Source organism: Lipomyces tetrasporus, assembly GCF_029532465.1.
Source record: "Lipomyces tetrasporus strain NRRL Y-64009 chromosome Unknown POJ06scaffold_7, whole genome shotgun sequence".
NCBI classification, from domain to species: domain Eukaryota; kingdom Fungi; phylum Ascomycota; class Lipomycetes; order Lipomycetales; family Lipomycetaceae; genus Lipomyces; species Lipomyces tetrasporus.
Window position 1 is genome coordinate 891,067 of NW_026611602.1, and position 26,424 is coordinate 917,490.

At 47.2% G+C, this 26,424-nt stretch overlaps 13 protein-coding genes across 13 annotated transcripts; 5 read left to right on the forward strand and 8 right to left on the reverse strand.

The window, feature by feature from the left end:
• Positions 1 to 226: 226 nt before the first annotated feature.
• On the forward strand, positions 227 to 2,284 carry POJ06DRAFT_256690 (uncharacterized protein). The gene is made up of 2 exons (XM_056188051.1): positions 227 to 420; positions 515 to 2,284. The coding sequence occupies exons 1-2, from the start codon at positions 386 to 388 to the stop codon at positions 2,238 to 2,240; spliced, it is 1,761 nt and encodes a 586-aa protein (XP_056042784.1). The 5' UTR covers positions 227 to 385; the 3' UTR covers positions 2,241 to 2,284.
• Positions 2,285 to 3,235, reverse strand: POJ06DRAFT_256694 (uncharacterized protein). The gene is made up of 4 exons (XM_056188052.1): positions 2,723 to 3,235; positions 2,602 to 2,649; positions 2,499 to 2,553; positions 2,285 to 2,438 (listed from the first exon to the last, which is right to left on the reverse strand). Exons 1-4 carry the CDS (start codon positions 3,076 to 3,078, stop codon positions 2,376 to 2,378), a joined length of 522 nt encoding a protein of 173 aa, XP_056042785.1. The 5' UTR covers positions 3,079 to 3,235; the 3' UTR covers positions 2,285 to 2,375.
• On the reverse strand, positions 3,236 to 5,400 carry POJ06DRAFT_256698 (mitochondrial carrier domain-containing protein). The gene is made up of 5 exons (XM_056188053.1): positions 5,052 to 5,400; positions 4,951 to 4,987; positions 4,741 to 4,842; positions 4,155 to 4,275; positions 3,236 to 4,095 (listed from the first exon to the last, which is right to left on the reverse strand). The coding sequence occupies exons 1-5, from the start codon at positions 5,159 to 5,161 to the stop codon at positions 3,515 to 3,517; spliced, it is 951 nt and encodes a 316-aa protein (XP_056042786.1). The 5' UTR covers positions 5,162 to 5,400; the 3' UTR covers positions 3,236 to 3,514.
• A 707-nt stretch (positions 5,401 to 6,107) lies between these two features.
• On the reverse strand, positions 6,108 to 7,341 carry POJ06DRAFT_133306 (signal recognition particle receptor beta subunit-domain-containing protein). The gene is made up of 2 exons (XM_056184404.1): positions 6,878 to 7,341; positions 6,108 to 6,801 (listed from the first exon to the last, which is right to left on the reverse strand). Exons 1-2 carry the CDS (start codon positions 7,106 to 7,108, stop codon positions 6,175 to 6,177), a joined length of 858 nt encoding a protein of 285 aa, XP_056042787.1. The 5' UTR covers positions 7,109 to 7,341; the 3' UTR covers positions 6,108 to 6,174.
• Positions 7,342 to 7,506: 165 nt separating this feature from the next.
• Positions 7,507 to 8,721, reverse strand: POJ06DRAFT_198654 (tryptophan synthase beta subunit-like PLP-dependent enzyme; the record flags this gene model as incomplete). Its single annotated transcript, XM_056185119.1, has 2 exons — positions 7,507 to 8,489; positions 8,523 to 8,721. 2 exons carry the CDS (start codon positions 8,719 to 8,721, stop codon positions 7,507 to 7,509), a joined length of 1,182 nt encoding a protein of 393 aa, XP_056042788.1.
• Positions 8,722 to 10,056: 1,335 nt separating this feature from the next.
• Positions 10,057 to 10,940, forward strand: POJ06DRAFT_133321 (uncharacterized protein). Its single transcript, XM_056184405.1, has 3 exons — positions 10,057 to 10,528; positions 10,599 to 10,673; positions 10,728 to 10,940. The coding sequence occupies exons 1-3, from the start codon at positions 10,284 to 10,286 to the stop codon at positions 10,849 to 10,851; spliced, it is 444 nt and encodes a 147-aa protein (XP_056042789.1). The 5' UTR covers positions 10,057 to 10,283; the 3' UTR covers positions 10,852 to 10,940.
• An 843-nt stretch (positions 10,941 to 11,783) lies between these two features.
• On the forward strand, positions 11,784 to 14,598 carry POJ06DRAFT_239231 (HOOK protein-domain-containing protein; the record flags this gene model as incomplete). The annotated part of the gene is made up of 9 exons (XM_056186032.1): positions 11,784 to 11,825; positions 11,879 to 12,059; positions 12,122 to 12,744; positions 12,803 to 12,961; positions 13,014 to 13,591; positions 13,644 to 13,780; positions 13,833 to 14,266; positions 14,318 to 14,485; positions 14,530 to 14,598. The coding sequence occupies 9 exons, from the start codon at positions 11,784 to 11,786 to the stop codon at positions 14,596 to 14,598; spliced, it is 2,391 nt and encodes a 796-aa protein (XP_056042790.1).
• A 585-nt stretch (positions 14,599 to 15,183) lies between these two features.
• POJ06DRAFT_282388 (uncharacterized protein) lies at positions 15,184 to 17,839 on the reverse strand (the record flags this gene model as incomplete). Its single annotated transcript, XM_056190024.1, has 6 exons — positions 15,184 to 15,211; positions 15,239 to 15,369; positions 15,394 to 15,525; positions 15,550 to 16,980; positions 17,039 to 17,055; positions 17,827 to 17,839. 6 exons carry the CDS (start codon positions 17,837 to 17,839, stop codon positions 15,184 to 15,186), a joined length of 1,752 nt encoding a protein of 583 aa, XP_056042791.1.
• Positions 17,840 to 17,865: 26 nt separating this feature from the next.
• POJ06DRAFT_133466 (origin recognition complex subunit 5 C-terminus-domain-containing protein) lies at positions 17,866 to 19,496 on the reverse strand. Its single transcript, XM_056184406.1, has 6 exons — positions 19,314 to 19,496; positions 18,962 to 19,255; positions 18,836 to 18,910; positions 18,153 to 18,785; positions 17,989 to 18,088; positions 17,866 to 17,931 (listed from the first exon to the last, which is right to left on the reverse strand). Exons 1-5 carry the CDS (start codon positions 19,407 to 19,409, stop codon positions 18,065 to 18,067), a joined length of 1,122 nt encoding a protein of 373 aa, XP_056042792.1. The 5' UTR covers positions 19,410 to 19,496; the 3' UTR covers positions 17,866 to 17,931; positions 17,989 to 18,064.
• Positions 19,497 to 19,683: 187 nt separating this feature from the next.
• Positions 19,684 to 19,959, forward strand: POJ06DRAFT_198551 (mitochondrial ribosomal subunit S27-domain-containing protein; the record flags this gene model as incomplete). Its single annotated transcript, XM_056185115.1, has 1 exon — positions 19,684 to 19,959. One exon carries the CDS (start codon positions 19,684 to 19,686, stop codon positions 19,957 to 19,959), a length of 276 nt encoding a protein of 91 aa, XP_056042793.1.
• Positions 19,960 to 21,043: 1,084 nt separating this feature from the next.
• POJ06DRAFT_198974 (autophagy protein Atg8 ubiquitin like protein) lies at positions 21,044 to 21,674 on the reverse strand (the record flags this gene model as incomplete). The annotated part of the gene is made up of 4 exons (XM_056185135.1): positions 21,044 to 21,092; positions 21,160 to 21,392; positions 21,466 to 21,521; positions 21,641 to 21,674. The coding sequence occupies 4 exons, from the start codon at positions 21,672 to 21,674 to the stop codon at positions 21,044 to 21,046; spliced, it is 372 nt and encodes a 123-aa protein (XP_056042794.1).
• A 612-nt stretch (positions 21,675 to 22,286) lies between these two features.
• On the forward strand, positions 22,287 to 23,808 carry POJ06DRAFT_133485 (Coproporphyrinogen III oxidase). The gene has a single exon (XM_056184408.1). The coding sequence runs from the start codon at positions 22,523 to 22,525 to the stop codon at positions 23,612 to 23,614; it is 1,092 nt and encodes a 363-aa protein (XP_056042795.1). The 5' UTR covers positions 22,287 to 22,522; the 3' UTR covers positions 23,615 to 23,808.
• On the reverse strand, positions 23,809 to 26,285 carry POJ06DRAFT_133484 (uncharacterized protein). The gene is made up of 8 exons (XM_056184407.1): positions 25,938 to 26,285; positions 25,697 to 25,812; positions 25,191 to 25,625; positions 25,102 to 25,136; positions 24,979 to 25,046; positions 24,833 to 24,925; positions 24,506 to 24,777; positions 23,809 to 24,449 (listed from the first exon to the last, which is right to left on the reverse strand). The coding sequence occupies exons 1-8, from the start codon at positions 25,966 to 25,968 to the stop codon at positions 24,003 to 24,005; spliced, it is 1,497 nt and encodes a 498-aa protein (XP_056042796.1). The 5' UTR covers positions 25,969 to 26,285; the 3' UTR covers positions 23,809 to 24,002.
• Between the last annotated feature and the right edge of the window lie 139 nt (positions 26,286 to 26,424).

Here is a 26,424-nt window from a genome sequence, read left to right on the forward strand (position 1 = left end):
GTTAGATGTGAACCAACAAAAGCAAGTGAGTAACAATCATGTGTCATGCAAAGACTTTGAAATGCAAATATAGCAGCAACTTGTGGTTCCATACGCCAAAATTGATAAGAGTTATATAACTTGTCATCTCCAGCTGCGATTCCAAGCCACCATCTGTGGCGGGAGGTCGCACTCGTAAGTGTGGCTGGTTGGTGAGTCACGTGCATCTTTTTCTTCTGCAATTTCTCGCCTTCCTAAAAGTTAATACAAATTGCAGCTTGTGATCTCCCAAACATTCAATGACGTAATAGACAAGATACTTACTGGATTGATCTGTAATAGTATCTTTTGTGACTGCTCGAATTTTGGAGTAACCGGCGAAATTGGCGAATGTGCAAGTAAAAGAATGGCCGAGAAAGATCGGTATTATGTGTCGGGTCGGTATGCTCAGTTCAATTCCGACGTTCACAGCAAGATTGAATCAACTTACGGGTCAATTTGGTGATCATTGAGAAGATTAGCTAATATGACATAGATCTTCGTCTTACAGACCTGGGGGTGGTTACTCTGACCTGTATGACGGTGACAGGGACTACCCGCCACGGGGTCCTCCATCCCAATCATATCGCGCACCAGTGAGAGGTTCAGATTATGAGCACGATCACGACAGCGGGGTGTATCGCAGAAGAGAGTACGACGATTATAGACCTACCAGAAGGCGAGATTATGATCGGGATAGATCCCCACCACCGAGACGAGAACGGAGTCCATGGGATCGCGAGAGAGACAGAGACAGAGACAGCGATAGAGATAGAGACAGAGAAAGAGACAGAGACAGAGAAAGAGATAGAGACAGAGACAGAGACAGAGACAGAGACAGAGACAGAGATTGGGATCGAGAAAGAGATCGTGCGTATAGGCCACCTCCGTCTTCTTCTTCACGAGGATCACCGCCACCTAGTGGTCCACGAGAGTCGAGCGGTCGATGGGGACCATTTGGGCCACGCCGGGATCGAAGCCCGTATAGAGATGAGAGAGACCGGTATTATGATAGACCCAGCAGGTATTCGCCGCCACCGCGAAGTCCACCGCCAAGGCGCGCATACTCTCCACGACGGTCATCGAGAGGCTCGAGTCCAGGGTCACCACTACAGACTTCATCATCTCACTACCCTAGCACTGCAACTCGCAGACGATCTCGGTCCCCTCTTCGCCGTCCAAGGAGTCCTCCTCCTAGAAGCCCGCCACTCAGACGGCCACGGTCGCGTAGTCCTTTAGGTCCACCACGACTGGCGTCTACGAGCGATAGACGGCGGGATGCACATCCTGGATATTCCTCGAGATCGAGAACGCCGCCTAGTCCTAGAAGCAGCAGGCATAATTCTCCGCCGTTGTCGGGCCATTATAAAGATCGTCCCCCGGCGCCTTCTGGTGAGTTATCCTCTCCAGGATCAAGAAAATCACCGTCAGTGTCAGAGGCATCCGGTCCACAACGAGAGCCAGCATCCGGTGTCACGAATACTCCAGCACCGCCGACTGGACCGCGGGCATTAGCGAGTGCAAGGAGTACAAGCACTCCAGGTACGACCGCGGCATCAGACAAGCAGCCGTTGTCATCTCAGGGATCGACTCCTGAATCAGCAGACCACACTGGTCCTGGGCTGAAGGGCCCGAACCAATTCTACAGCGCCCGCGGCCCTCAGGCGCAGCAGCCTGTTACAACCGGACACCCAACCACACCATCATTGGCTGCACCGCCCCTCGGTCCGCGATCATACTCGGTGCCTCACCCACGTCCACATCACATACACATCCCACAGCACGTCGGCAGCGGCACAAACTCTCCCGCCACCAGTTCACCAATATCGACCCCGTCAGCTGGCGGTCCCGCAGGCGGGTCCGACGGAACGACCGCTCCCCCTGTTGCTCCAAAAGCTATGATGAACAGTACACCTGCAACACCTCTCCCGCGCACGCCCTCAGGAGCGTCAATTCCTCTATCGCGGCGCAGCTCGTTCGCGCCTCATGGGTTTCCGAGCCAGCATCGCGATGCAAAGTTAGCACCTTCTCTTACTCCAGACGCGGATAAAGAAATGGCAAGGTTGAAGAAGGAATATGCAAAGCTTGAGAGCGAGGATAAAACCTCACAGGAGAAGAAGCGCGCCGCATTGGCTATGTGGGATAAATTGGTCCGAGAAACTCAGAGGGAAACATTTCGAGTTGACATCGCGGAGCAGCAGTTGCAGGCGTTTGGGCATTAGTAGCGCCGTGGTATGAAAGCGGCAATTGTTTTGTATAAACGTGTTGCTATAGGTCACATGTATTTATATATGATATCACTGGGGTACTTCGAATCTTCAGCGTATTATTCTAAAACTGCTCGGTCCTGTGGTTTATCACATCTTGCTGCACTCGATTTCGCTTCTGCCAACATCTTGGCCCAAAGCACAATAAAAGTCCTAGTTCCCGTCAGCAATTCCGTATTCCGCACCCCATCACGCGACCAAGATTGTCCTAACCATTTTCTGCATCTGGACGAGCACATCTTTTGTTGGCGCGGCTAAATTCAAACATCTGCTCTATTAGCCAACACCTTCAAATAGTCTCTAATTCATTACTCACTTGCGCCCACCCTCTTCAAACCGGCACAGCTTCGTGTGATGATCATCTCTACCATGCCAAACATCCAAGGTTAGACACCTACCCATCGCACAAACAATAACCGCGTCTCGACTAAACTCACCCGTCAAATATGTATCGCTCGTTCGGTCTCTCGTCCACGAATTGTCGTATCTTCTGCGGGACGTCGTTGGTATCCACGGACGTAGCTGACTCTGGTGCCGGTTTCGTAATGCTCGGGAGCGGTGGGTCGGCGAGGCCCGGTGGCAATTGTGTGGTCGTCGGACTGTTGTCTAGGTGCGCTGTATCGTTTAGTGGGTTAATATCGCGGCTGTCACTGACCGGACTTCCGGCCGTTGGTGGTGGCGGTGGTGGTGATGTCGCTGCTGTGGAAGTTGCTGTCCTACTAGTATTATCCTTCTTTGAAGACGGCGATCCGCTGAGCATGCCTGTTACATTTCCAATGACCCAAGGAATCATGCTTCAATTACGTTCTATACCATGAGAATTTTGAGACGTTCGATCAGGATATTCGGAAGTATTTATGCAATTCGATTGCGTCGATCACAGAGGGCGACATTCGAAGGTTTCTGGATTGTAGTTGTTGATGACGTCATCAGCAAGGGACCTACGTTCCACCACGGGTTACGTTAACAAACCAGCTCCAGCAGTTAGGAGCAAAACATATATTTATGGACCAGCCACAAACATAAACACAAACATAAAGATTCCAGACATTTAACGATCGATACTAGCCGCGTGGAGTGGCCCTCACGTTCAACATAACATAGTCTAGATACATGGCAAATCACTCCGTACGACGTTTGAAGATGCAAATTCACAAGGAATGGGTCTATGCTTGCGCCAGATGAGACTCATGACAAAGTGGACGTAAAAATACATATAGATGGAAAACTTAATGGCCGGCTGGCTTTTCACCAGTCAATGTAGCGACAAAGTCCTTGGCAATGTCACCCAATCCAACCATGCACACCGTCTGCCAAACACCTAAGCCTATTCGTGGAGTCACGCCTCTAAAGAGGCCCTTGATACCATTCTGCGAGTAGATGTACTTTAGTGTCTTTGCGACGGTCAAGTTCTTTGGTCGGTTAGGGTCTTCAGTCTTGCTCTGCATCTCAATTCGAACGACCTCGATAGGCTGGTTCCAGGCACTCAAACCACCACCAAAGACAGACGCCAGAATCTTCTCGTATGCAGACAATGGGGCATCTTCAGCTTTCCCAGTAACCCTCCGGATAACAACTTCAGTTAATCTAGAAAGTCCGAATCTGCTAGCCCAGTTTGTGCACTGTCGAATTGCAACGGCGTTAACTCCCTTGTTGATACCACGGATACCCTCACGTCTATAAATATCCATAAAGACGGTCATGGTAGACGGAGGCTTCACGCCCGAAGCAGCTTGCTTGTGGCGAGTAATTTCGACAGTTTTCATACAGGTGCAGAAACCAACAGTGAGATAAGCCTGAGCAAGGCCGCCTATAGTGGCACAACTAAGGTTAGATAAACCGGGTCGACATCCAAGCTATACTACATACCAAAGAAACCCCCGGTGATGCCCGCCGTGAACGAATTAGCGCCGACACTTAGTGCGCGATACTCGACTTCGCTGGAGACGAAGAGCAGCACAGCACCCTTAGTTGAAGCCTCAATCCATGCCTAAAAGAGTGTCGTTAGTTCAAATTCTAATAAACCACCCCTATTTGCATCTCAGAATCCCTGGATGTGCGGTCTCTGGCTCCGAGCAACGAAACCAAACAAATTTCCCCAAAATATAGATTTAGCTTGGGAATCCCTGGCGGCGGACACTCGGGAGTCAGACCTTGCCGGATGTCGGAGCTAGGCCGGCGGAACATACCGGTACGCAGGGAATCTTCAAGCGTCGGATAAGACGCTGTCGGATGTCCAACAGCACGTGATCGCATCCGAGCGGCTCAGTATGCGGGGAAAAGTCTTCCGACGATTTTATCTCAAACACCAATCCCCGACCCTCACTCAGAGTCAAACTCGCGGGCCGGGTCGAGAAAGGCCCAGTCGAAAGAACCTGCCAACAGCTACACCAGGGCAGAGATGGATGGAGCGAGCATTCCACAGCCTGTCGGTAATGAAAAGAACGTTACTCACCCATGGAATCAAGCCTTGATAAAAGCCAAGCGGACCACCTCGGCCCCAAATTCGGCCAATTGCGCGAGGAAAAGTGTCGCCTCTGTTCGCCGCCATGGTAGTCTATATCGTAAAAATTTAGTATCCCCACGAGCTACAACTATAAAATATCACTCTAAATCGCGGCTGTTGAGATGACTTTTTTGTAACAGTTTTCCGCGGCTGACATACCTTTGTCACTTCGAGAGGTTGGCCCAATGTGGTGACTCTGTAAAGATGCCAGATCAGCATGGAAGCCCGGACATGATGAAAATGAAAAGGGGGCAACGTACTCAAACATATTCAGACCAGCGCCAAGCAGAATGTTCGACCAGCTGATGGATTTCTTCTGGACTTTTCCATCTGGGCCAATAGTAATGGCCGAACCGCCAGCGGGAGCCATTGTATATAGGGTGTGGGAAAGGATGAAGTACTGGGTATACTGAGCGACCGGAGTGCAACAAAAGTCAGAACGATAGAGAATGACGATCAGGCGCCGACAAGAGCGTAATCAGTGCTAGCGTCGGTCAGGATCTGGTGGATGGGTTGGATGCTAGAGCAATTGGGTGCGTAAACGAGGTAACGGAAGCGGAAGAGAACAGAGCAGGGCGAGGGAGTAGATGTATATGTAGTGCGGGCGACATCCGAGACGCATGAGACGCAGGCAGTGTGCGGCGACCCCGGACCCGAATTAGGGACAGGCCACTGCGCGGCTTCCCGCTTATGGAGTGCTGTGGTTTACGCCGCGTGCGTTCTCGTCACGGTCTCTACACTGTTCGCGTGGTTGTGCTGCATTCGCAGTGTGCCGGTGCTGCTGCGGTTCTAAGTGGACTGCTTGAGAACGGATATGTAGGCTCGTGCCGTTTGTTGGACACGCAGGCAAATGCTGCGCGCTACGCAGCTTGTGAAGCCGCCGGCGCACACTCAAGCACGTCCCCAACCCGCTGCTCACGAGCCGCTGCCTCACCGTTTGGTTACTAGTTACAATTTAACGACGAGTATAATAGCTTGCTCGAAATATGTGGCAACTCTGGCCTGTTTTGTGCCATGGCCTACCAAGGCTGCGGATCCGCCTTTGGCGGCTAAAATGTCAGTTTCTGCACCCACGCAGTCCAAAGCGCTGCATCGTCGCTGCAAACTCGGTTCTGATCTGCTGTGGGTTCCCAACAATCGCAAGCCCCAGGGTGTCACTTTTCTTTTAAAACGTACTGGTACTGTCGCCTGCTATACCCGCAGACAGCGAAAATGTAGTCCGCCGAATCAGGCGCGCGTGTATTCTTAGTGAAACGGTAAAATAATTCTGCAGTCTGACGTCAGTTCGTCTTAGGAAATGTAAACTTGCACAGTGTCTACCTCGGTCATTGGTCGACTACACAATTTGTGGCCTATGTACGATTTATTCAAGTTGGAATCCAATCAGTTGACAGCACGTTCCTCCATCCACCCAATCCAGGCATCAATCTTGCCGTTATCTACACTACCGTCAATAACAGTAACTTCAGTCTCTAAATCCTCAAGCTTAAATGAGCCCTTCTCCCCTCTTTTTCCTATCCATCCGCTACCACCAACAACATCCTCATTATCGTCATCCTCATCGTCTTTCTCACCGCCCGCCGCCACCTTGCTGACAGATTTGGCCCGCGATTCCCGGATCTTATACAGCTCCGTCTCCAACAGCGTACGTAATCGCTTCGCAGGCACGGCCGTAAATAATTCACTCTTATTCGCAGCAACAAGCACGTCTGTACCGCCCTGAACGCGCTCCGTGATGCGCAAAATGTCGTACATATACTCGGCCGCCTCGCGCAGGCGCTCCGGTCGCGACATGGCAGACGCGTCAACGACATAGAGCACGCCGAGAACAGTGCGCGCTGCTTGGGCGGTTTGCAAGGCGGAGAACATGCCGTGCCGCAGTTTTTGGTGGCCGGGTGTGTCGATCAGCACGAACGGTTTCGCAGTGTCTGGGAGATTCGGCAGGCGGAATTTGGCGGTGAGGTTTTGTTCCACTGACGGAAGAGTCGTCGACTTCTTGCCATATCGTAGCTGTTTGACATTAGCAACTGCCCTCGACTGACGCACATTATACCGAGTAAAAAAAGGTATGACAGACTTAACATACCAAGGTAAATAGTGAAGTCTTACCGGACCCTGACGGGCCGGCAATTATGAACCTGGGTCCGCCTGCCGCGACGCCTTTCGTTCTCCGGAAAATCAATTCATATGCAAAATACGCGGTAATTATAAGCAATCCTACAATGAGAATGTAAACTGGAAGGCCGTAGCCAGACGTAGACACCTTCTCCGGAGATGTCAAGTGGCCGGGCTCATCGGTTTCTGGCGGGGCCGACATTATAGCGTCGAACAGCTAGGTATTCTTGTCGTCTAATAAGCTGAGACCTCTGTCGTCTTCGTCCAATCGTACGTCGTTCTGCTCTGTAGTCAACGGCCGATATAGTGATTCTTGGTTGTCGTCGTGTTGACGTGGCCAGACTCAAAAAATCAGCCGTGACATACGTTCGAGCGGCTCGCGCGATGAGATGGAATTTCCACAGTTGCCTGAGTCCGTCTCAGTACGCATATTACACTACCAAAGTCCGCGCAGGAAAATTGGGTTATTTTAAGATATTTTGGTGCAGAGAGTCGATAGTTGAACCGAGCACCCGCTTTATGTGCAAATACTGAGGATTAATACATTCTCGAATATTTACATCAAGAGGTGTACTACTCAACATTCAAACTCATGAATACTTAAAAATCCTCGCCACTCTTCACAAGATATGCTAACAGATCAACCTTCGTCACAACATGAATTGGTTTCGCATGCCTTCCAGCCCCTGCCTCGGTAACCACGGCCGAAGAATTGAATTCAAAAAAGTCTGTCAATGTCGACAGGGGCGTGTCCACTGTAATCACGTCATAATGGTCATGCCTCCGTCTTACCAACTTTCCCTTGCCATGGCCATTCACACGATGATGACTATGTCCATCCGGTGATGTCTCCTCGAGATGAGCGAAATTCCACATGGCATCCTTGACCGGCGACGATGGCTTGACGCGCTTACTGGCGACTCGAGAAAGGATGTTTCCCAACGTCACTAAGCCGACAAGTAGCCCTTCGTGGTCGAGGACCGGCAATTGGTCGTATCCATGGATCTCCATAATTTCAATCGCTTTCTGCAATGCCTCCGACTCCAAAATCGTGTCCACAGGATTGAGGTTCAAGTCTGCGATAGTAGCATCCTTGAACTTCTTCCCACCATCGACAACCGTTGGATCACGCCGGAACCCATTTTCGCGCATCCAGTCGTCTGACACGAATTTGGTTAGGTAGGATCGGATGCTATCTGGCAATATGACAACAACGACATCCTTCTCGGATAAGTTCTTAGCGTACTGGAGCGCTCCGGCTAATGCCGAGCCGCTACTTCCACCGCTCAAAATTCCCTCCTCGCTGATGAGTTTGCGAGCTAGGTGGAATGCTTCAGCGTCGTCAGTCTTGATCCATTCATCGACTAAACCGCGATCAAGAACATCGGGTATGAAATCGTATCCAATCCCTTCAACTTTGTACGATTTAATTTTCGAATTCAACGAGTCGGGTTGGGCAAGAATGGATCCTACTGGATCAACTCCAACAACATGAACGTCAGGCTTTCTCTTCTTTAATGCCCGCGCAATGCCGGTAATCGTGCCACCAGTGCCCGCACCAGCAACAAGCGCAGTAATATTTCCTCCAGTCTGCTCCCATATCTCAGTGCCGGTACCGACCTCGTGGGCAAGTGGATTATTAATATTGCCGTACTGATCGAGAATCACCGCATTAGGAATCTCTTTCTCAAGTTTTTTCGCGACGCCGATGTGACTTTCAGGAGAATCCCACGCAGCTTCTGTGGGTGTCCGGACGATTTCCGCACCCAAAGCCTTCAGAACAAGGACTTTCTCTTGAGACATTTTTTCGGGCATTGTGATTATTGTTCTGTAGCCTTTCACTGCTGCCACGAGCGCGAGACCGATACCTCTGCAAAGTCTGTTAGTGAAATTGGACGTGAATTCCATTATCATGATATGGCGTACGTGTTTCCTGATGTCGGCTCGATTAAAGTATACCCTGGCCTGATTCTGCCCGATTTTTCGGCGTCTTCGACCATTCGCATGGCAATGCGATCCTTCACCGATCCCCCAGCATTGAAAAACTCAAGTTTAGCAACTGACCTGTTAGCATCGTTGTCCAAATAGATTACAACACGACGGGGATACGTACGAATCGTAGCCTTAATGCCATGCGCTTGAGGAATGCGATTTAACCTTATTAGAGGTGTATTCCCGATCTGATCTAAGATCGAGTCCCCAGCAGGAGGCGGAGTACGCGATGTTGTCATTTTCTTGACCGATAAGAAGGAGGATTCGTCAGTGGGAGGTTGGATGGGTGGAAGGGAGCGTGGAGTAGATTGGTCATGGCTCGTGGGGAAGCCCGTACAATACTGAACCGGATCCACCGTTGAGTGGTATGTATAGCCAGGAGCACTTATGATGTCTGCGCTATTCATGGTCTTGCACGTATGTAGGCAGTAGTTATCTTAACAGCTATTCTCGATATATGTCGATCAGGCAGTTGTAAAACGTGGCGAATATGATCATCTGGACGGGAGGGGATTTACTTATTAATGATGGCTGAACACGCGGCGTCCACTACATGATGTTATTCTCATACGAAGTTTTCTAGCGTTAGCGACGGGCTGCTGTTCGCAAACGTCATCGATGTCCGCCTTTGTATTTGGGACTCGTGTGATGCGAAGCGTGACAATTGTGAGGGATGCCCCCCCCGCCTATAACCGGTCACGCCCAAGTCAGTTCCTTACGTAGACCGCCGCAATGACGACATGATGCGGAGAGACATCAATACAGTCTGTTCTGGGAACGAACGCACGAGTCGGACCTGTTTCGATGCCAGTGACTACTTTTTGGCTCTATATTCCTTATTAATCACACGAGAGGTTTTTGTCGGTTTCGAAACTTGAGATTACACATTTCAGCGAAGGATCGAGCAATCACACGAATATATAGTCTGTGATGAATGCACAAAGACACCAAACCATCATGACTTCACTGAAGAAAACTAATTTGTTAAACGTACACCAATTTAGCATCAAGCGTGTACAACCCCCGCCCCTATTAGACAGCTGACAGATCACACCCTGTTGGGCGTAAATGAAGTTAAGGCATGAATTTATTATTCCTTGTAGTCAGCAAGGTGGTGATGATACGACTAGGAATAATACTACTGTAGTCTGCTCTATCGTTGTGATTCTCTATATCTTTGGGCGTACGAGTAGTAAACCAGCCACAGGACACAAGCCAAGAAATAATTAACAGTGGTGGCGGTGCTGCCACGGCGTCTCCCGCGCAAGCGAAGCCGCCTACGCAACCGTCTTTCGCCTTGCCATTCTTTATTCTTATCACGACACCCACCGACATATAAATTATTCCGTGCGATTGGAAATAGTCGACTACTTGCGCAATTCACTATGATTATTGTACGACCGTATGCCATCCTTTCCCTGGTCTTGATCATTGCGATCGCGGTGCTATCCTATTCATACATGCGCAACAATGATGTGTCAATATTCTCTCACTCATCTAATATGTCTACCGCCGACAAGGCTGCCTCGGAAGGCGTTACCGTTGATGACAATGTGGCTGCGGCTGGTAATGCTCAGCCGGCTTTCGCGTCCTATATTATTCGATACAAGATGCTGGATACGCCTGATTCGTAAGTTGGTTTTCCGTACTCCATGAGCAGCGTCAAAAGTGGTTTGAGTCGATTCTAACGAAAGGCGTAGTGTCGTGAACATCGCCATGAAAGCGATCAAGGACTTGGGAGGCTCGATAACTCATGAGTATAACACAGTTATGAGGTATGACCTGGATACTAGAATGTTACAGAACAGAAGGCGCTGATCATCTCACAGAGGTTTTGCGATCACGGTTCCAAAGGGAGTCGCCTTAAAGGGAGTTTTGGCGGCGTTCAAGGAGAAAGCTTCGGTCGCGGACTTCCCGTTCGCGATTGAGGAGGATAAGCCTGTTAGCACGTAGACGTTGTATGGCGACTATAGGGTGCCTTGGGTTTGGTCAGATAGTCGTTATACAGACATTTAGAAGGAGATTGGGTTGGACGGTGAGACTTGGACGTCTATTCTATTAATTGATATACAATATCGTCGTTATTTTGCTAGTAAACTGCATTATTGATTCTATTGCAGCAGTACTTCAGATGGAGGAGACTATAGTGTCATCTGATCTTGAGAAGAGAATCTGCATTTCGCGCATGATTATCACGGAATCAATAGCGTTAACGTTGGACTTTGCCACGCATGAGTGCGAGCATTATTATGGAAATCTTGAACTGCGAAAGCGTTTGTGGCGTTTCATTGGTTTGGGTCACTTTATTTTGCGTCCTGTTTGCGTTGATTATATATGGTATGTTTTTAATGGTTTTCAATAACTTGCGGTGTGCTTACTACGGTTTATTTTCAACAGTTGTTTCAATAATCAATTGACCGCGTTCAGAGGCATGGCCGAACTTTGTATGGTTATGTGGATGGGCTCATTGTTGACTGTAATTGTTTCGCCATGCGAACTGCATTCCAAATTAGTTCCACTTGCCTGTTCCAATATGCCGCTGTAAGGCATAGTAACATCAAAACTGCATATCGAGACAAATGTGTTAGGTAATAGTGTAGGGTAAGGGTATTGCACTGGCGGGACTCGGTCCGAATTCACATGCATTAATTCGCACGAACTGTCTCCTACACTTGGACGTGTTATAACCCTTTAGTGGACAGGTATAAACTCCCGTTTATATATTCATATGCTCTATAATTAGCGATAACCAGCGTCCTGCACCCGATAGGGAGCAAAACGAATATAGATGCTCATTACCAGTTCAACACCTCTCTCGTCTAAACCACTGACAGCTGGAACCCTGCCATATCTGGAACTCCCATTACCTTGAATATATCGTCACAATGGTGTCACCAGGTTCTACAGAGCAAGCATTAGTTGTGTGGGTATGGTATATCTCGTGGTCCAAGCGCCAAGGATGTATTAACATTATTGGCAGATTAACACTCTGCCTCCGTCCCTCGGAATACCGCCGATATCGTCGTTAAGCGATGTAGCGGATGGAATATCTTTGTCAAGGATTCTTGTTGATATCGATAAAGAGTACTTTGACTCGAGCGCCATTGAACCCGCTTCGTCCGGCGCAGAAAAACCATCGTTCATAGCTGCTGTGCGCAATCGTACGTGTCTCGTCCTGGTCGCTATGTAATATAATATACTTTAATGTTAATCAATATTATAGTGAAACGGTTATATAAGGCATTGTCCACGTACTACATTGATACTCTCCATCTCGGCGATCTCGACGACTCATTGACCCCTAATGTGAGCTTGATAGCCAAAGACGCGTCAATCGAAGAAGCAGTTAAACTTGTTCGCCTGGTTCTCGTTGTATCCGTCAATGCCGAGGCGAAATGCTCGGAATATATGGACAATATTGAACGGATAACAGACGTCGAGGCGAGGAATACATTATTGGAACTCATCCGAGTGAGTAAGCACGGGTCTGAAGATAAGAAGGACGGCATAGCTGCCGAATACGACATAGAAGTACTGATACAGAGCGAAGTTAGTAAGATACTGGCTCGATATGATCCTCTTGAACGGGCATATGCAGAGCTGCAAGAGCACAATTCTGCGCTGCAGGAGAGCTACGACAAATTAAAGCAGGAAAACGTGTCATTACAGGAGCAAGTGGAACAAGCCGCTGGCATGTCGAAACTGCAAGTTGAAATTGCAGACAATAAGGCGAAGAGTCAAATTGAGTATTTGCAAAACAACATGCAGGAACTGGAGGAGCAGCTGATGGAAAAGGACAAGAAACTTGCCGATTCCGAGACGAAGACTAAGGAATTGGTAGTTCAGGTAAGTGGTATTCTACTAGGATAGGCGTCCCACGGCCAGGCTGACAGTGATCGGGTAGATCGAAATGGTCCAAGTAGAGTTAGAGAATGCAGTGGCACTCAAAGACCGACTCGACGAAGCGAAGCACGAAATTGACAGACTTCGAAAGGTAGCCAATCAAGTCGAGAAATATAAGAAACAGGCTGCAGAGACTGAAGATCTGCAGAGGCAACTGCACGTATGCTCACAACTGATAATACATGCTTGCGATAAGGTCTCACCAATCATAGATTACCCGGAATGAAAACACGTATTTAGTGGAGAAGTCGAAGCTGCTTGATGAAGACACTCAACAGGTTTTTGGACTGCGTCGGCAGGTGGACGTTCTACAATCTGAATGCGACTTTTACCGACGCAAAGCAAAAGGAGCAGAAAGTTCTGCCGATCAAGCTCGACAGGAATTGATATTCTTGAGAGAGAAGGCCATGGCGTTGGAAGACGACCGTTCACGCGATCAGGAAACCATATCCGGTCTAGAAGAAAGGTTACAGGACTTGGAGCTAAATGCGACTGAACACTTTGAGGCCACTTTGAAAGACGCGCAAGATCAGGATCTAGTACTGACCGTTAACGACCTGAAACTTGAGGTTGCTCGTCTTCAGCGTGAGCTAGCATCGTATCATGCGAATAGCATTACAGCAAACACATCTATCGATAGTTCTCATGCATCCGTAGAGTTGGAAACGACTTTGCGCGATACTCTTCATCTTAAAGAGAAGCTCCAAGATGACTATTTGCAAATTTATCAGGAGAAGCTCGTTCTTCAGTCCCAAGTCGATGCTTTTGAAGATGGGCCTGTGAACCAAGGGTACGATATCTTGTGTTCCCGATTGGGTAAGCTCTAACGCTTGTGTTCGCAGATCTGAGGCGATTGTCCAGCTCAGAAATTCGTTGCAAAATGCGAAGGACGAGCTCAACGAATCCAAGCGACAACTAGAAGAACTTCAAGAGCGGTTCAACGAACAAGAACAAAAGCTGTATTTAGTTCAAGCCGACTGTAAGTTTAGGACATTGCCAGTATTCACTGCAAATCTAATAGTATCCCTTAGTGGACTTAGTCGATAAGGACAAAAAGGACATTCTTGTCGACTTGCGCAAGTCGGTGTCTCACAGGCTTCAAGAATTACAGAAGGATTACGACGTGCTGAAACTGCAGAAGGAGGAGCAAGAAGCAGATCGCCTGAGGCAGGTTGATCTCCTTAACAAGGCGTTACTCGAGAAGGAGAGGATCTACCAAAAGTTAACGGCTAGCCACGAGGAGCTTTTAGAAGTCAGTAGAGCAAATACTTCACTGAGAATGTCGCTAGTGTCGTTAGATCCTAATGGTGGAGGATACGAATCGGAATTGAAGAGTTGGGTGATTGACCTGCAGAAGCGCGTGGAAACGCAGCGAGAGAAACTTAGGAAATCCCAAGAATATATCAAAAAGCTGAAAGCTGAAAATGAGAGTCACCATCGCAAGGCCTTAGATGAGTCCAAGAAGGTTCGACATTATATATGAAATATGTTGCGTGATCGAGCTAACTTTCTATAGCGAACGGTTTCAGTCGAGGAAGCAGCAACAATTAAACGCGAACTGGCTCTAATGACCAGCGCATGGTACGCATTAACGGCCAGAATTCAGCAGAACAAGGTCATCGTTGTCAAGAAAGTCGATGATTCGCCATCCAGCTGGCTTAACCGGCAACGAAAGATATTAGAAGTATGTCAAGTTATTTCCTTTGGAATACGCGTCTTGCTCTGCAGGTTTTTGGATATCGAACCGCTGGATTGTTTTGTTTTAAGATGTATCTATCCTCCGGAAACGTCCTATAAAATCTGCTGTCCTCTCTGTCATAAATCTGGTTCCTGAATAATAGATTTTGAAGTTTCTGAATCTGATATGTTTGATTTCCTCATATTGTAGCAGCCACTCTGAGTAAATAATTGTCTATGTTACAAACAATTTAATTCCTGGCTGACTTATTATGCATTACTATTCGCGATTTGACTGTACTAACATCTCGATTTTATAGGACAAGATATGACGGCATATAGTAGGACTGCGTTATTGAGCCAGCACCTTTCGGATTTTTTTCGCGTTTGGTTTGCGTGCATTTTTGAACGGAGTTACGGCCCGGAAGTTTTGAGAATATAGAGTTAGTTTTGGTCTATATAGAACTCATTCTCAGCACAAATGTACATCAAGTTTGGTTTGCATCAACCCAACGGATGATTTCATATGCATTATGCGTTTTGTCATCTATGGAAACAACTAGCTGTTAATAGATGTAGTAGATGTGGTATTAGTTGTTTTACAAAATTGTGTATAAATCCCAAACACCGACCCTCCTACCAACGGCCAATTCGCATATCTAAAGTCAATCCCAACAATGCACGTACTAGCAAAAGATAATCAAGCTAGGTTTCCTCACGTTTCCTTTTCCTCCTATTAGTTTCCTTAAAAAGCTTGCACTCTAATCGAACACCGATGCTTTCAATCCACCAGCACATGTCATCAGATAGACCGTGACATCCATTCGCAATTAACCTATTGAAGACTACAGGATAGGCTTTCGGATCCCCATCTAGCAATAGTGCTCTATTCTGCTCGATCATATCTCGTAACACTGAGTCCTCACGAAGATAGTCCTTCTCAACCGAATCTCCAAGGAACAGGCCTTTGAGCAGCACCAAGACGCCTAAGTTATGCACTCCCGTGCAAGAAATGTCAAGATATTCCAAATAGCGCAGCTTGCTAATCTCCAGAAGCACAAAGTCGCCTACCGAGCTGTTTTCACTGACGTTCAACTTCCGTAGAAACGGACAACTTTGAACAATTCTAGTCATGAGAACCGCGCCGAATATGGGCGTGGAAAAGAACAAGCCAGGACAATTAGCTAGATTCAAGCTTGTAAGTCGCGATCCGTCGCAGCGAGCCAACGTGGCAATAAGTTTGCTATCAATGAGCATCTCACAACTGGACAGATCCAAATCCTCGATACTCGAGTACTCGTCTAACAAGACAGTGCTGTCCTCTCCCAAGAAGCTACTATCATATCGCATTTCTGAACCACCATGGATCACCGTTCTAGGTGTACAACTTGTGTGACTCAAAGTGAGTTTCTTGCAAGATGATGAAAGCGTCGGCATTCTCTCAAGCCATGTTCCAATAATGACTAATTCCTCCAGTGCTGGATTATGCCTGAAATCCGTACGCTCAAAGTAATGTCCTTCAGGTCCTCTTGAGCTAGTGTGCACATCAATGCAGGAAAATTTCCTAAGATTGGGCAGCATGCGCAAAAAGTTATCAAGTTCTCTGTGATCGACGTAAACTGAGACTCCTTTGCCATTGACCCCTCCATGCTTCCCCGCTGGCTCCGCAGCGATTCCACCAAAATTAAAGATCTCCAACTGTGGCAAAGTCCTAAAATCAGGACTATCTGGTGTTGGAATGCTTATATTGTATATACTTCTGCATCGTCCACTTTCTTTGGGATCGTAATAACAATCTAGAATATTTAGCCTCCGAAGATATCCACGACAGAGAATTTCAACGATGTCAGGAAAGACCTTCGCATGTGCTCGGAGTACTGTAAGCTGTGACATTCGACTCCATGTATCGTCGCCCAAAGTAGTCCAGTTGTTGAAAACCAATCCAACCCTTTGATCGAGGTATAGATAGTTCAGTTGCCTTGGAGCATCGCTGTTAGTGTTCGTGAATGGTATATCCAGCGCCCATGAACTTGACTGAATGTCGACCGATATGCGATCCACAATGTCAAGAGGCAAATTATGGCCCAAGACGATGCCCAGACAAAGGGCGGAGCAAAGAGGAGTCAGGTTACTTAAATACACCCTCTTAATTGATCCCCTAGACTTGGATATGCATGATTGTAGGATCTCGGGGGTAACACTCTCCTTTTTGCATGTCCGAAAATCTAACGAGCTCCATAAACTAGGACTGCCTTCTATCAATACCTTCCAGCTAGTACATACACGCTGCAACTGGACGACTTGTCTGAACGGCATGTACCCAAATATGAGCTCAACTACTTCTGGAGGTAGTTTTTGAAGTGGATCACGTACGCCTCCATGGCCGGATTGTGCCCGAGACTTTTGAATTTCACTGACCATTCGCAATCCCGTTCCATATATATTTGCGGCTTCAGCGTCATTGTTCAAGAGTTGATATATCTTGCCTGCTAATAGATAGCCCTAATCAATCATTGTATGTTATAAAATGTAACCACGATTCTGTCATAAACGCTCGTACCACAGAGGATGTTTTGTCTAGCGTAATAATAGTCTTCGCGTCTGCCAATGCCGATTCCAAGTTTTGGTTCTCCAAATAACAATTGCACCGCATCTCCAGCCAATCTATGGCTACCAAAACTCCGTTTCGCCTTCGCAGATCGAATGCCTAATTCAGAAATGGCAATTACTGGTGTGCCGGCGTATTAGGCATGATACAACTCACCTTGGAGTACAACGCGATAGCTTCCTCGTACTTCTTTTCCTTCGCCATTTTCTGAGCCTGCCGCACAAGGATCCAGTCGCTAGCCATTATTTCCGAGAGCTTAGTTGTGAGGTTTCCAATGAGCTCATGATGGTTTCCAAGGATCCAGCGCTAGTATGTTACCCGTACAGGTTAATAAACTCTCGTAGCGAATCTGTCGCACGACAGCAGAATAATATGTCTGTCCCCGCGTGTTAATCTGCAGTGCTACTTGAGGGACAATTTGGCGCATTTATTAGCGTGCAGTCCGATCATTCAGGGGTGCAGTGAGAACCCAAAACATTATTATGCTTTCGCAAATGCGCCGCCGCTTAAACAGGGTCAGGAACACCATCCCCTTGACTTTCTCTGCATTAAGAGCTGCTTGTTTTCCGACTGGAGCGGGTAAGATGCTACAGGCAGTTAGTTGCACTAGCGACGATCCTGCTGTTTCTCAGTCTTAATCTATATCTCTATTTAACAGATCAACATTATCATTCCATTAAGTAATTCTCCAATTGAAGCTTGATGTCTCGCGCAATCTGTAAAATAATGTCCCATGACACATTCACTCTCCATTTTGTCCTAGATTCTAGTATATCCATGCTATTTGCTCCTGAACTATCACCCCCGACTCGAGTGATCAATTTCAGAGTTGCAAGAGTTGCGAACTATGTCGACGTGTTAGTTTCTTTTGGATAAGCTGAACACGAACACAACCAAATTACCTGAATCTGAATGTCTGTCGCGGAGTCTATCTTCTCTGGCACGATACATTGAAAGATCGCCAGCAATCTTTCGTATTCAAACGGTGAAGGCGCAAGGCTTCTGCCGTTGATCTCGGTCAATATTAGCATCTGCGCAATATGCTCGTGGATATATTATCACTAACCTTGTCTTTGAATTTATGGCTTGTTGATTTCCGAATTCGCCGCCTACTCTCTCGTATCCGTGAGAAGAGTCTAATATCGTGCCGTGGTTTGTTGTAAGAGGCCAAATAAGCGGCGCATAGAAGATACTTGGAATACATCGGCATGTCATGATGTCCAGTTGCTTCCGTCCCGCCAGCACTTTGAACATATGAGACAAATGAGTTTCGAACAAGCTCCTCAGATGTTAGGAGCGGCTGGTTAATTTTGTATAGCTTGACAAATCCGCTCTGAGAATCCCTGTTTGATGGGAGAATTCCGACAACTCCATGCAAGACAGGTTGTGCGTATGTGGGAAACGCTTCTCTAGCCGTAGCCTTGAGTTGTTGTATATCAGGTCCATATAGAGGAAAGTATGTATCAATGATTACTTGGCAATACGATGACCATAGCGATGTTAGTTGTACATCTGACAGCTCTCGGTCGGTGGGCCCTAGCATAGATTGAATTGAACCAGGAGTTTGACTCCTCAATATGGCAAGGGACTCGGCTTTGCTGTATGGCGGAAAGTAAATATGCGGGAAGGTGGTGGTGACGCTCGATCTTGGCTCACTGCCGGAGGATATCAGAATAAATGTAATTCCGTCGTATCGCAGCTAGCGCAGTAAGCTCAGTGCTCTTGCAATAAATATTCAAACTATTATACCATCTCGCCAATATTAATTACCAACTGGTAAAAGGATTCGTATGGTTCTCCAAGCTCATCAATGCGATCAAGGACCTGCATACAGCGTTATTTGAAGACCATCTATGCCCTTGACAAAGTACTAACAACGAAGTGGGCTTCTTCTAAAGCTAACGCCTTTAAAACGTCATTTAATTGGGTCACAAACAACGTAAAGTTGTGACACATTATACTGTAGTCTAGTTTATTGGGATCCTGCGTTCCAATGGCTCTAAGTGCAGCCAATATGCGCTGAAGCAAAACTCGTAACGTTACACTTTCATCGCAAGAAAGCCATGTGTGAGAAAACCGCACTTCTCGAAGAAATCGTCGCAAAACAGCCGTTTTTCCAGAAGATGGCTGGCCTGTTAGTGCTATAGCGGTGGGATTTGATGTTTTGTCCTACATAGAAAAGGACTATTTAGATCCCGCCTTGCTGTGTCGCCTTAATGTCACTTACCTTTGAAATTAAGCTGCTTAGGAGATCAAATTGATTATATCGAGCAGGAAATTCTAGTGCTAACTCTTTCAGCTGATCGCTTGTTAAGTCGGACATCTCGTTCCGTCGCCGGACACAGTTAGCATCTGACTGGGACTGTATTTCACGTCATACGCGCGTGTCGTTTGTTTGTCCGAGAGCGCTACCCCGTACAAGCCACAATGTATGGATGGGACTGTGGCGGAGAAAGGGCACGGAAGACCACGAAAATTGTTTCGCTCGACGGATATTACACATTTCTTAACACAAGTGTTTCATACAGAGGCCCGGCACACGAGCTGCAATTATATGGTGGATCACATAGTTTAGGGAGATATTAGCCACCATGTCGATGCTAGTTCCCCGTCCATCAACTCAACGGATGCGGCAGCTTCTCAAGACATCATGTGAAGTCTTCCAAACCGTGTTCAATCCGGATAGTATTCGAACCGGCAACAAGATTCTCAGAAAGAAAATGAAAGGTCCAGCAGTTATTTCATACTATCCGATTGAGTCACCGGTTAAATTTAGACATATCCGTGCTGCTTACCCGATGTTTGAGTTCCCGAATACGGCAGACGAGCACAGAGTTGCTATGAACGAACTGTACGTTGTGATGAGCTGTTAAGGGCACATGGAAGTTCTAATGGTTATGTCCATTTTTAGGCGCAAACGAAAAGGAAAAGGGCCTCCAAAGAAGAAACAAGGTAAGTGCAGAGATTGGCGTAACACTGAGTTTGATTGATCTAACTGTGTTCAGATACCGGCAAGAAGAGACGATAGACTACCAAGCACTCTAGGCAGAACTAGAAGCTCTATGTACATATTCAAATTAACAAATGGCTATGATAATAGCCCCAGGATACGTGCATTTGTACTATACATCTCAAGTGGTTAATTCGACCTAATCAAGTTTCATTAATGGTAGACGGCAATCAGATATTAAATAGCCAAGGAATAAGTTTACGCGTGTGCACAGAAACTTAATATTGGATCTCTTATATTGGATCTAACTGCCGAACAACCATTTTACAATAATAACTATATGTTGCCCAACTACCATGTCCATCCAATGACCAGCGTTAGCACCTTTCTGATCCCATCGTATGAACCACACTAACACTTGTCACAACTGTCGGATGAAACAAGGCACAACACAAAGATATCCGTTGATCGCAGCACTCACTTCCTTATACATCTAAGCACGTTACCACACAGACACATAATATCACACACAAACGCTTAACAAGAGAAAGACACCACGAAACATATCACAATTTATATATAAACCTTTGGTTAGCGTTTAAGTAACAAAAGAGATCCATACAAAAGAACAATCGAAGAAAAGCGGGACAAGCGCACGAGGCGTCCCATACTCCAAGCCCGAAGGTCGAATGCGGGAGAATTAACATCGCTTAGAGGAACACAGTGGTGGAGATCGGCGTGAGCGACGAACGCTTGTTCACAGTACACTGCACATTGTGTGCATCAAGATAAACGGCACCTGAGGGAACTATTGTAGTATATACAATCCATTATTAATAAGCTGTTCAATGTACGCCAATACAGACCAGGAAGAAACCACAAAAGCGACGCAACGTATGTTATGAAGAGAACTGATTACGATCAAACCGGCAATTGATACAAACCCAACACATTACAACAAGCAATTCCGCGATAAAACAAGACTAGCAAAATCAAAGAGAAATACCTCAAAGGCTGTCGCAGCATTGCGCTCCAAATGTGTTCTCGCCAGAATATCTATCACTCTGTTAGTATTCACTTGCCCTCCCCATTTTCATGCAGTATCCTTCGAAACGAAACGTACGTTATATATAAAAATCCATCCTCATCCTTATGCTCCTCATAGATAGAGCTCATGAGGGCGGCTGTAGGAGGCAACACCTCGTCGACATAGATAAAGATAGCCTTCTCCGGCGCAAGCCTAATACGCTTGCGAATAACATAGACAAACTGTCCAACCGTGAGATCGGCAGGAACGAGGTACTTCTTCTTGTCGATAGTAGCAATGTCGCTCTTATCCACCTTCTCGCAGATTACCTACAGGTCAAACAGACGACGTTAGTATTATGGCCGCACGGGAGCAGACACCACAGATCGGCAGGAAACATACCGGAATACGATCCGAATACTTCTGGCGAATACGCTCAGCCTCAGCCTTTCGCTTCTCTGATACTGGGTTAGCTACAATATGTTCCGCACAAGTGGTGATGAGAGCGCCGTGTTGTATAGAGCTCATGATGACATGTGCCACTTCGTCTCACGATCGCTGGGAGATTCCAACATACCGAAGGGGTGCTCGTCTTTGAACTTAGAACGCATTGGTAATAATGTAAATGTATTGATACGATCTGTTGCTTGGTTCTGGAGGACAAAGACTATCCGAGAGCGATAGGATTAAGATGCTGTTGGTGAAAGTGAAGAGGGTGGAGACGGCGTGTACGTGTGTAATCGACGGTGACGCGGACGACGGCGGCGATGGGAGGTCTGATAGCAGGAGCGTAAGCAGTATATAGAGACCGCATGTAGGGCGTTTAAGCCATGAAACGATACTGAGACGATTAGGGTATATATGCACTGGATGCTGTGCATGCGGCTCAATTGAGACCATCACGCAACCCGAAGCAGACCATATACGAGCATCCCGACCCTGATCAGAAAACCGAGCACTTGTACGAGCTCCATTCTCGGCCTTCATAATCCGTTGCTTGTTTACATTATTACCTTTATTACTGTAGTAGCTATATTATTGCAGGCGGTTCATGAAAGCAATGTTTCCGCGTTCATCATGCTATGTTGGCGCTCGGCGCATCTTGTCTACCGCCGCTCCTGTTCGAGGTGTGTTTCCTACTCTTGTACCGGTAATCTATATTAGAGACGATTAGCATAATACCGGAGATTATAAGTATATGGCGCAGTAGTTTCGCCTACTGACAGTCAATATTATCCTACAGGCGCGAATAGAACTTCGCTCTCACGTTTCGTTCACTCTACACGATCGCCTGGCTCTGTTGCGTCACTGCGAACTCTAACGCCAGGACTGGTTATCACAGCTGCGTCAATAGTAGCTGGAACTGGTTTGTATTATGTGAGCGTAAGTCCGAGAGTCAATTGATTAATTTCTGTATAACTCCGTGACCCGCACTAATTTGGTTCCAATCCAGGACTTCATGATGCATTCTCAGCCAATTCTCAATGATTCCTCCAGCACCGACGATGTTGAGGCGTTTCCAGATGGTCTGAAGGACGATTATCCCTTGCGCAAGTTTGACTCGGTTTACGAAGTTGTTCCTGGTCTCAGAAAGGACATGCCGATGAAAGAGAAGATGCAAATATTGCTCAAATTCTACCAGAAGGAGATAGTCGCCGCAATCGAGCACGCGGATTCGTCAGGTCAAAAATTCATTATTGATGAGTGGTCTCGAGGAGAGGGACTTGGTGGCGGTATAACACGTGTATTCCAAGACGGCCGTGTATTTGAAAAAGGCGGCGTCAATTTCTCTGCTATTTACGGCACGCTGCCGGCCGCTGCTGTGCAGCGCATGAAAGCAAACCACAAGGACATTCAGATTCCTGAAAGCGGCAAGCTACCTTTTTACGCATGCGGTTTGAGTCTGGTTATTCATCCGCGGCACTATCTGGCACCGTCCGTCCACATGAATTACCGGTACTTCGAGACCCGGAACGAGGATGGCACTCCACAGTCCTGGTGGTTCGGCGGTGGTCAGGACTTGAGTCCGATGTACTATAACGAGGCAGACGCTGTGCACTTCCACGCACTCTTGAAAGATGTGTGCGATCACCATGATCCAACATATTACCAACGGTTCAAGAAATGGGCCGACGAGTACTTTCTAATCAAATACAGAGGCGAAGCCCGTGGAATAGGCGGCATATTTTTTGACGATTTGAACGAGAAGGAAGCTGAGCAACACTTCTTGTTTGTTGCCGACGCGTTATCGAGATTCGTACCGTCGTATCTTCCCGCTGTTCGTCGGGCGTACGAGCCGTCCAACGATCCAAGACCGACTCCCGAGGAGGGCAAGCACTGGCAGGGTCTCAGACGCGGTCGGTATGTCGAGTTCAATCTCGCGGTCGATCGAGGTACTTCGTTCGGTCTTCAGACGCCTGGATCCCGAGTTGAGTCGATCCTGATGACGCTTCCAAAGAACGCTTCGTGGGAGTACAATTATCATCCCACTTCTGGCTCACTTGAAGCAAAAACTGTTGACGTCTTGAAGAATCCTAAGGATTATGTTTAATCTCTTCGCTTTTGAAGTGTTCTCTGTACAATGTAGTAGTTGGATTAATGTAGCAATTAGATTTGCGGAGTTAGTGTTATCTAATTGGCTGCTATGATCTGTGGGGTCTTGTTCTCTCGCCTACATGTTTGGAAGTAGTCGATGGCATGGTGTCGCATTAGCATTTTAATTGCATGGTATCGCCTTTATGATATGTTTTATGATTTCCGGCATGAAAATTAAACATCTCACGACTTGCATTACCATGCTCATTTCGACTTTAACAAAGACGTCCGTACGCCCACAACAACCATGCAACCGTTTGATCAAATGTACACCCAGCTCAATCCTTCAAAACCAGCAATGCATAATAAAACCGTACTCCTCAACTGTTGAGTGCCAACGTACTCTACCAGACAACACTACTCTGCGAATCCCAAGACCAATACTCCAACCGTCCGCCGTTCGTCACGAACAATCCCTGTGGCACAGAAATCGAGTCGACAATCGGCAAGCCAGTCTTCGTCACTCTCGCATCGCTCCATTTCAATGCACGCGGAACAAGATGGAATTTTTTATCCGAAAGAGGCGTCCGTAGCTGATTCCCTGTCCATAAAGAATACAACTTAACCCTACATGTTTGGTCCGCAACAGCAAGGATACGTTCGTCATTCGAGATATGAAATCCGTGATCAAACACGTGTTCGTTTACATATCCTTCATATTTCATAACTGGACGAGACCTGCCTTTATATTGCTTGACCCATTTATGCTGCTGATCAGGATGTTGATAACGTTGAGATGCCAGACCAGGTTGGTCCTGGACCTTTGCGAAACGAAGGTCGTACAGAGCCAACTATTACAAATATGTTAGCGCAACTCACCAAGATATATTAGGCATAACGTTCATACTGTGTCCTCTAGTCCCGCAACCATCAAATAGTCTCCCTTGACAAGTTTCATTTTCGTAATCGCGGACGCATGCCAAAGAGCAACAGGCTGCAGTCGTCCTTTCGCCGGTATTCTTGTATCAAAGATACGAACACCGCCATCTCGCAGTCCAGCCAAGAAAGTATTTGGTTGAAGAAATTCTATCGCGAAAACGTCGCTTGGCAGCCGATATGAGCTTATTAACCGGTGCTCTGCGGGACCAGATTGATAAGCCAATATACGATCCGATCCGCCTATGAAGGAATGTATCAGCATCTTTACCCTCCATGGATACCTAAACAGACGCACCAATCGCCATTTTGCAAGACTCGGCTGAGGCAGCGGAACACCGAGCTTCCATGTCAGCTCTGAAACGATGTATGCGATATATCGTAGATGCGGCTATATCTCAGTGAGTTTGAATAACCTTTTGACAGCAATGCAAGTATGCTCACCTGTCGTCACTGACGGCGTCCACAGCATAACATTGAAATCATCTTGAGCTAGCGTTTCTGCAGTTATCCTTGGCCGCCCAACATTAGCAGCATTTCTACCGAAGCAAATAAAACCGAACCTACACTCCAAATGAGTCTGTCTTAGTAATAGAAGTTATCTATTCCTCACCCGTTAGAACTGCCATTGAGCCACCAACGGCAACAGAACATACTGGTCCACTGAACTCCGCGAAAGGTGTAGTCATATCGACGGAATATGATGGCTCCTTCAAACACCGCGCAACACTGTACTCTTTATATATCCCATGCACATTTCCAACCCAAAGTCTATCCAGTCCCTGAGTGTCCTTCCGGATGTCCATACACGTCAGAATATTCATATCCGTTCTTGCATTCTTCCATAAGGTAATCGCGTGTCGTAAACCGCCAGCGAACGCACAGACTTCTAAATTCCGGCGCCCGCCGCGAGAGGTCACAGGACCACCCATTTCGGTAAGATGTTGAGCGCGTATAACGCTGCTGTAGTAAACCTGTCCCGCATTGCGCAGTGATCGACTGTGGCCGGCGGCATGCAGCGCTGTGGTCGCCGTGTACGTCGAGACTGGTGGGGTCATTTTGGTCGCACATGAGTTTCCGTCCCGAGATTGCTATACGCAATATTGCGTTAGCAGAAAGATCAATAGCGCCTCATGCGACGTTGGCCATGGAGAGGACTAACCTGCACATCATCGCCATTCTTGATCCGCTTGTTGACTCTGTCGGTCGTGTAAAAGGCAGCAGAGCCGCCACCGGCTGCGTTCGGTAGTATCTTGAAATATTTCCGCTTCTCCTCATCTATATAATCGGTCAATTAGCCCACTCCACCTCCGCATATCGTGCCGCAATTGTTTCAAGACCGGGTGGGCTCTTGGCCAAATGTAAACAAATGTCAAATTTTGCGGCGGGCAAAAAGAGCATACCGTAATAAAATCCTGGAATAACGGGCTGCATTTCTCGTACGCATTGCTCGGCACGCCGAAATCGTACTCAACGACTTTCAAGTTTTCCGCCACTGAGATCAGTAATGTTAAATGCTCGACTAAGGTCGTTGACCGCCAATGCGGCGTGCCTGTTGGCCGTTTGTTTTGGCGATGGCGATGAGGTTCGTGTCAGGAGTGTTGTGGCTGGCTAAGATAAAAGTCATAGTGTTATTACAACGGTCGCACACTAACTCGCGTTATTCAACCACCATAAACTAGCTGCTAGCAAATACGAGGGTCTGGTGTCTTTGAGCCATATTTGTTTCAACTATCTTCACGACTATGATACGCAATATATGAACCCAATTTGTTTGCCTCCGCTTCAATTACAACTCGATCGAAAGGCAGACTGACGAACGTCCTATAGCCAGTATACCTCCATTCCGCGACGAAATGAGACCGTATATCCCTCAAGTCCTTTCCGCGA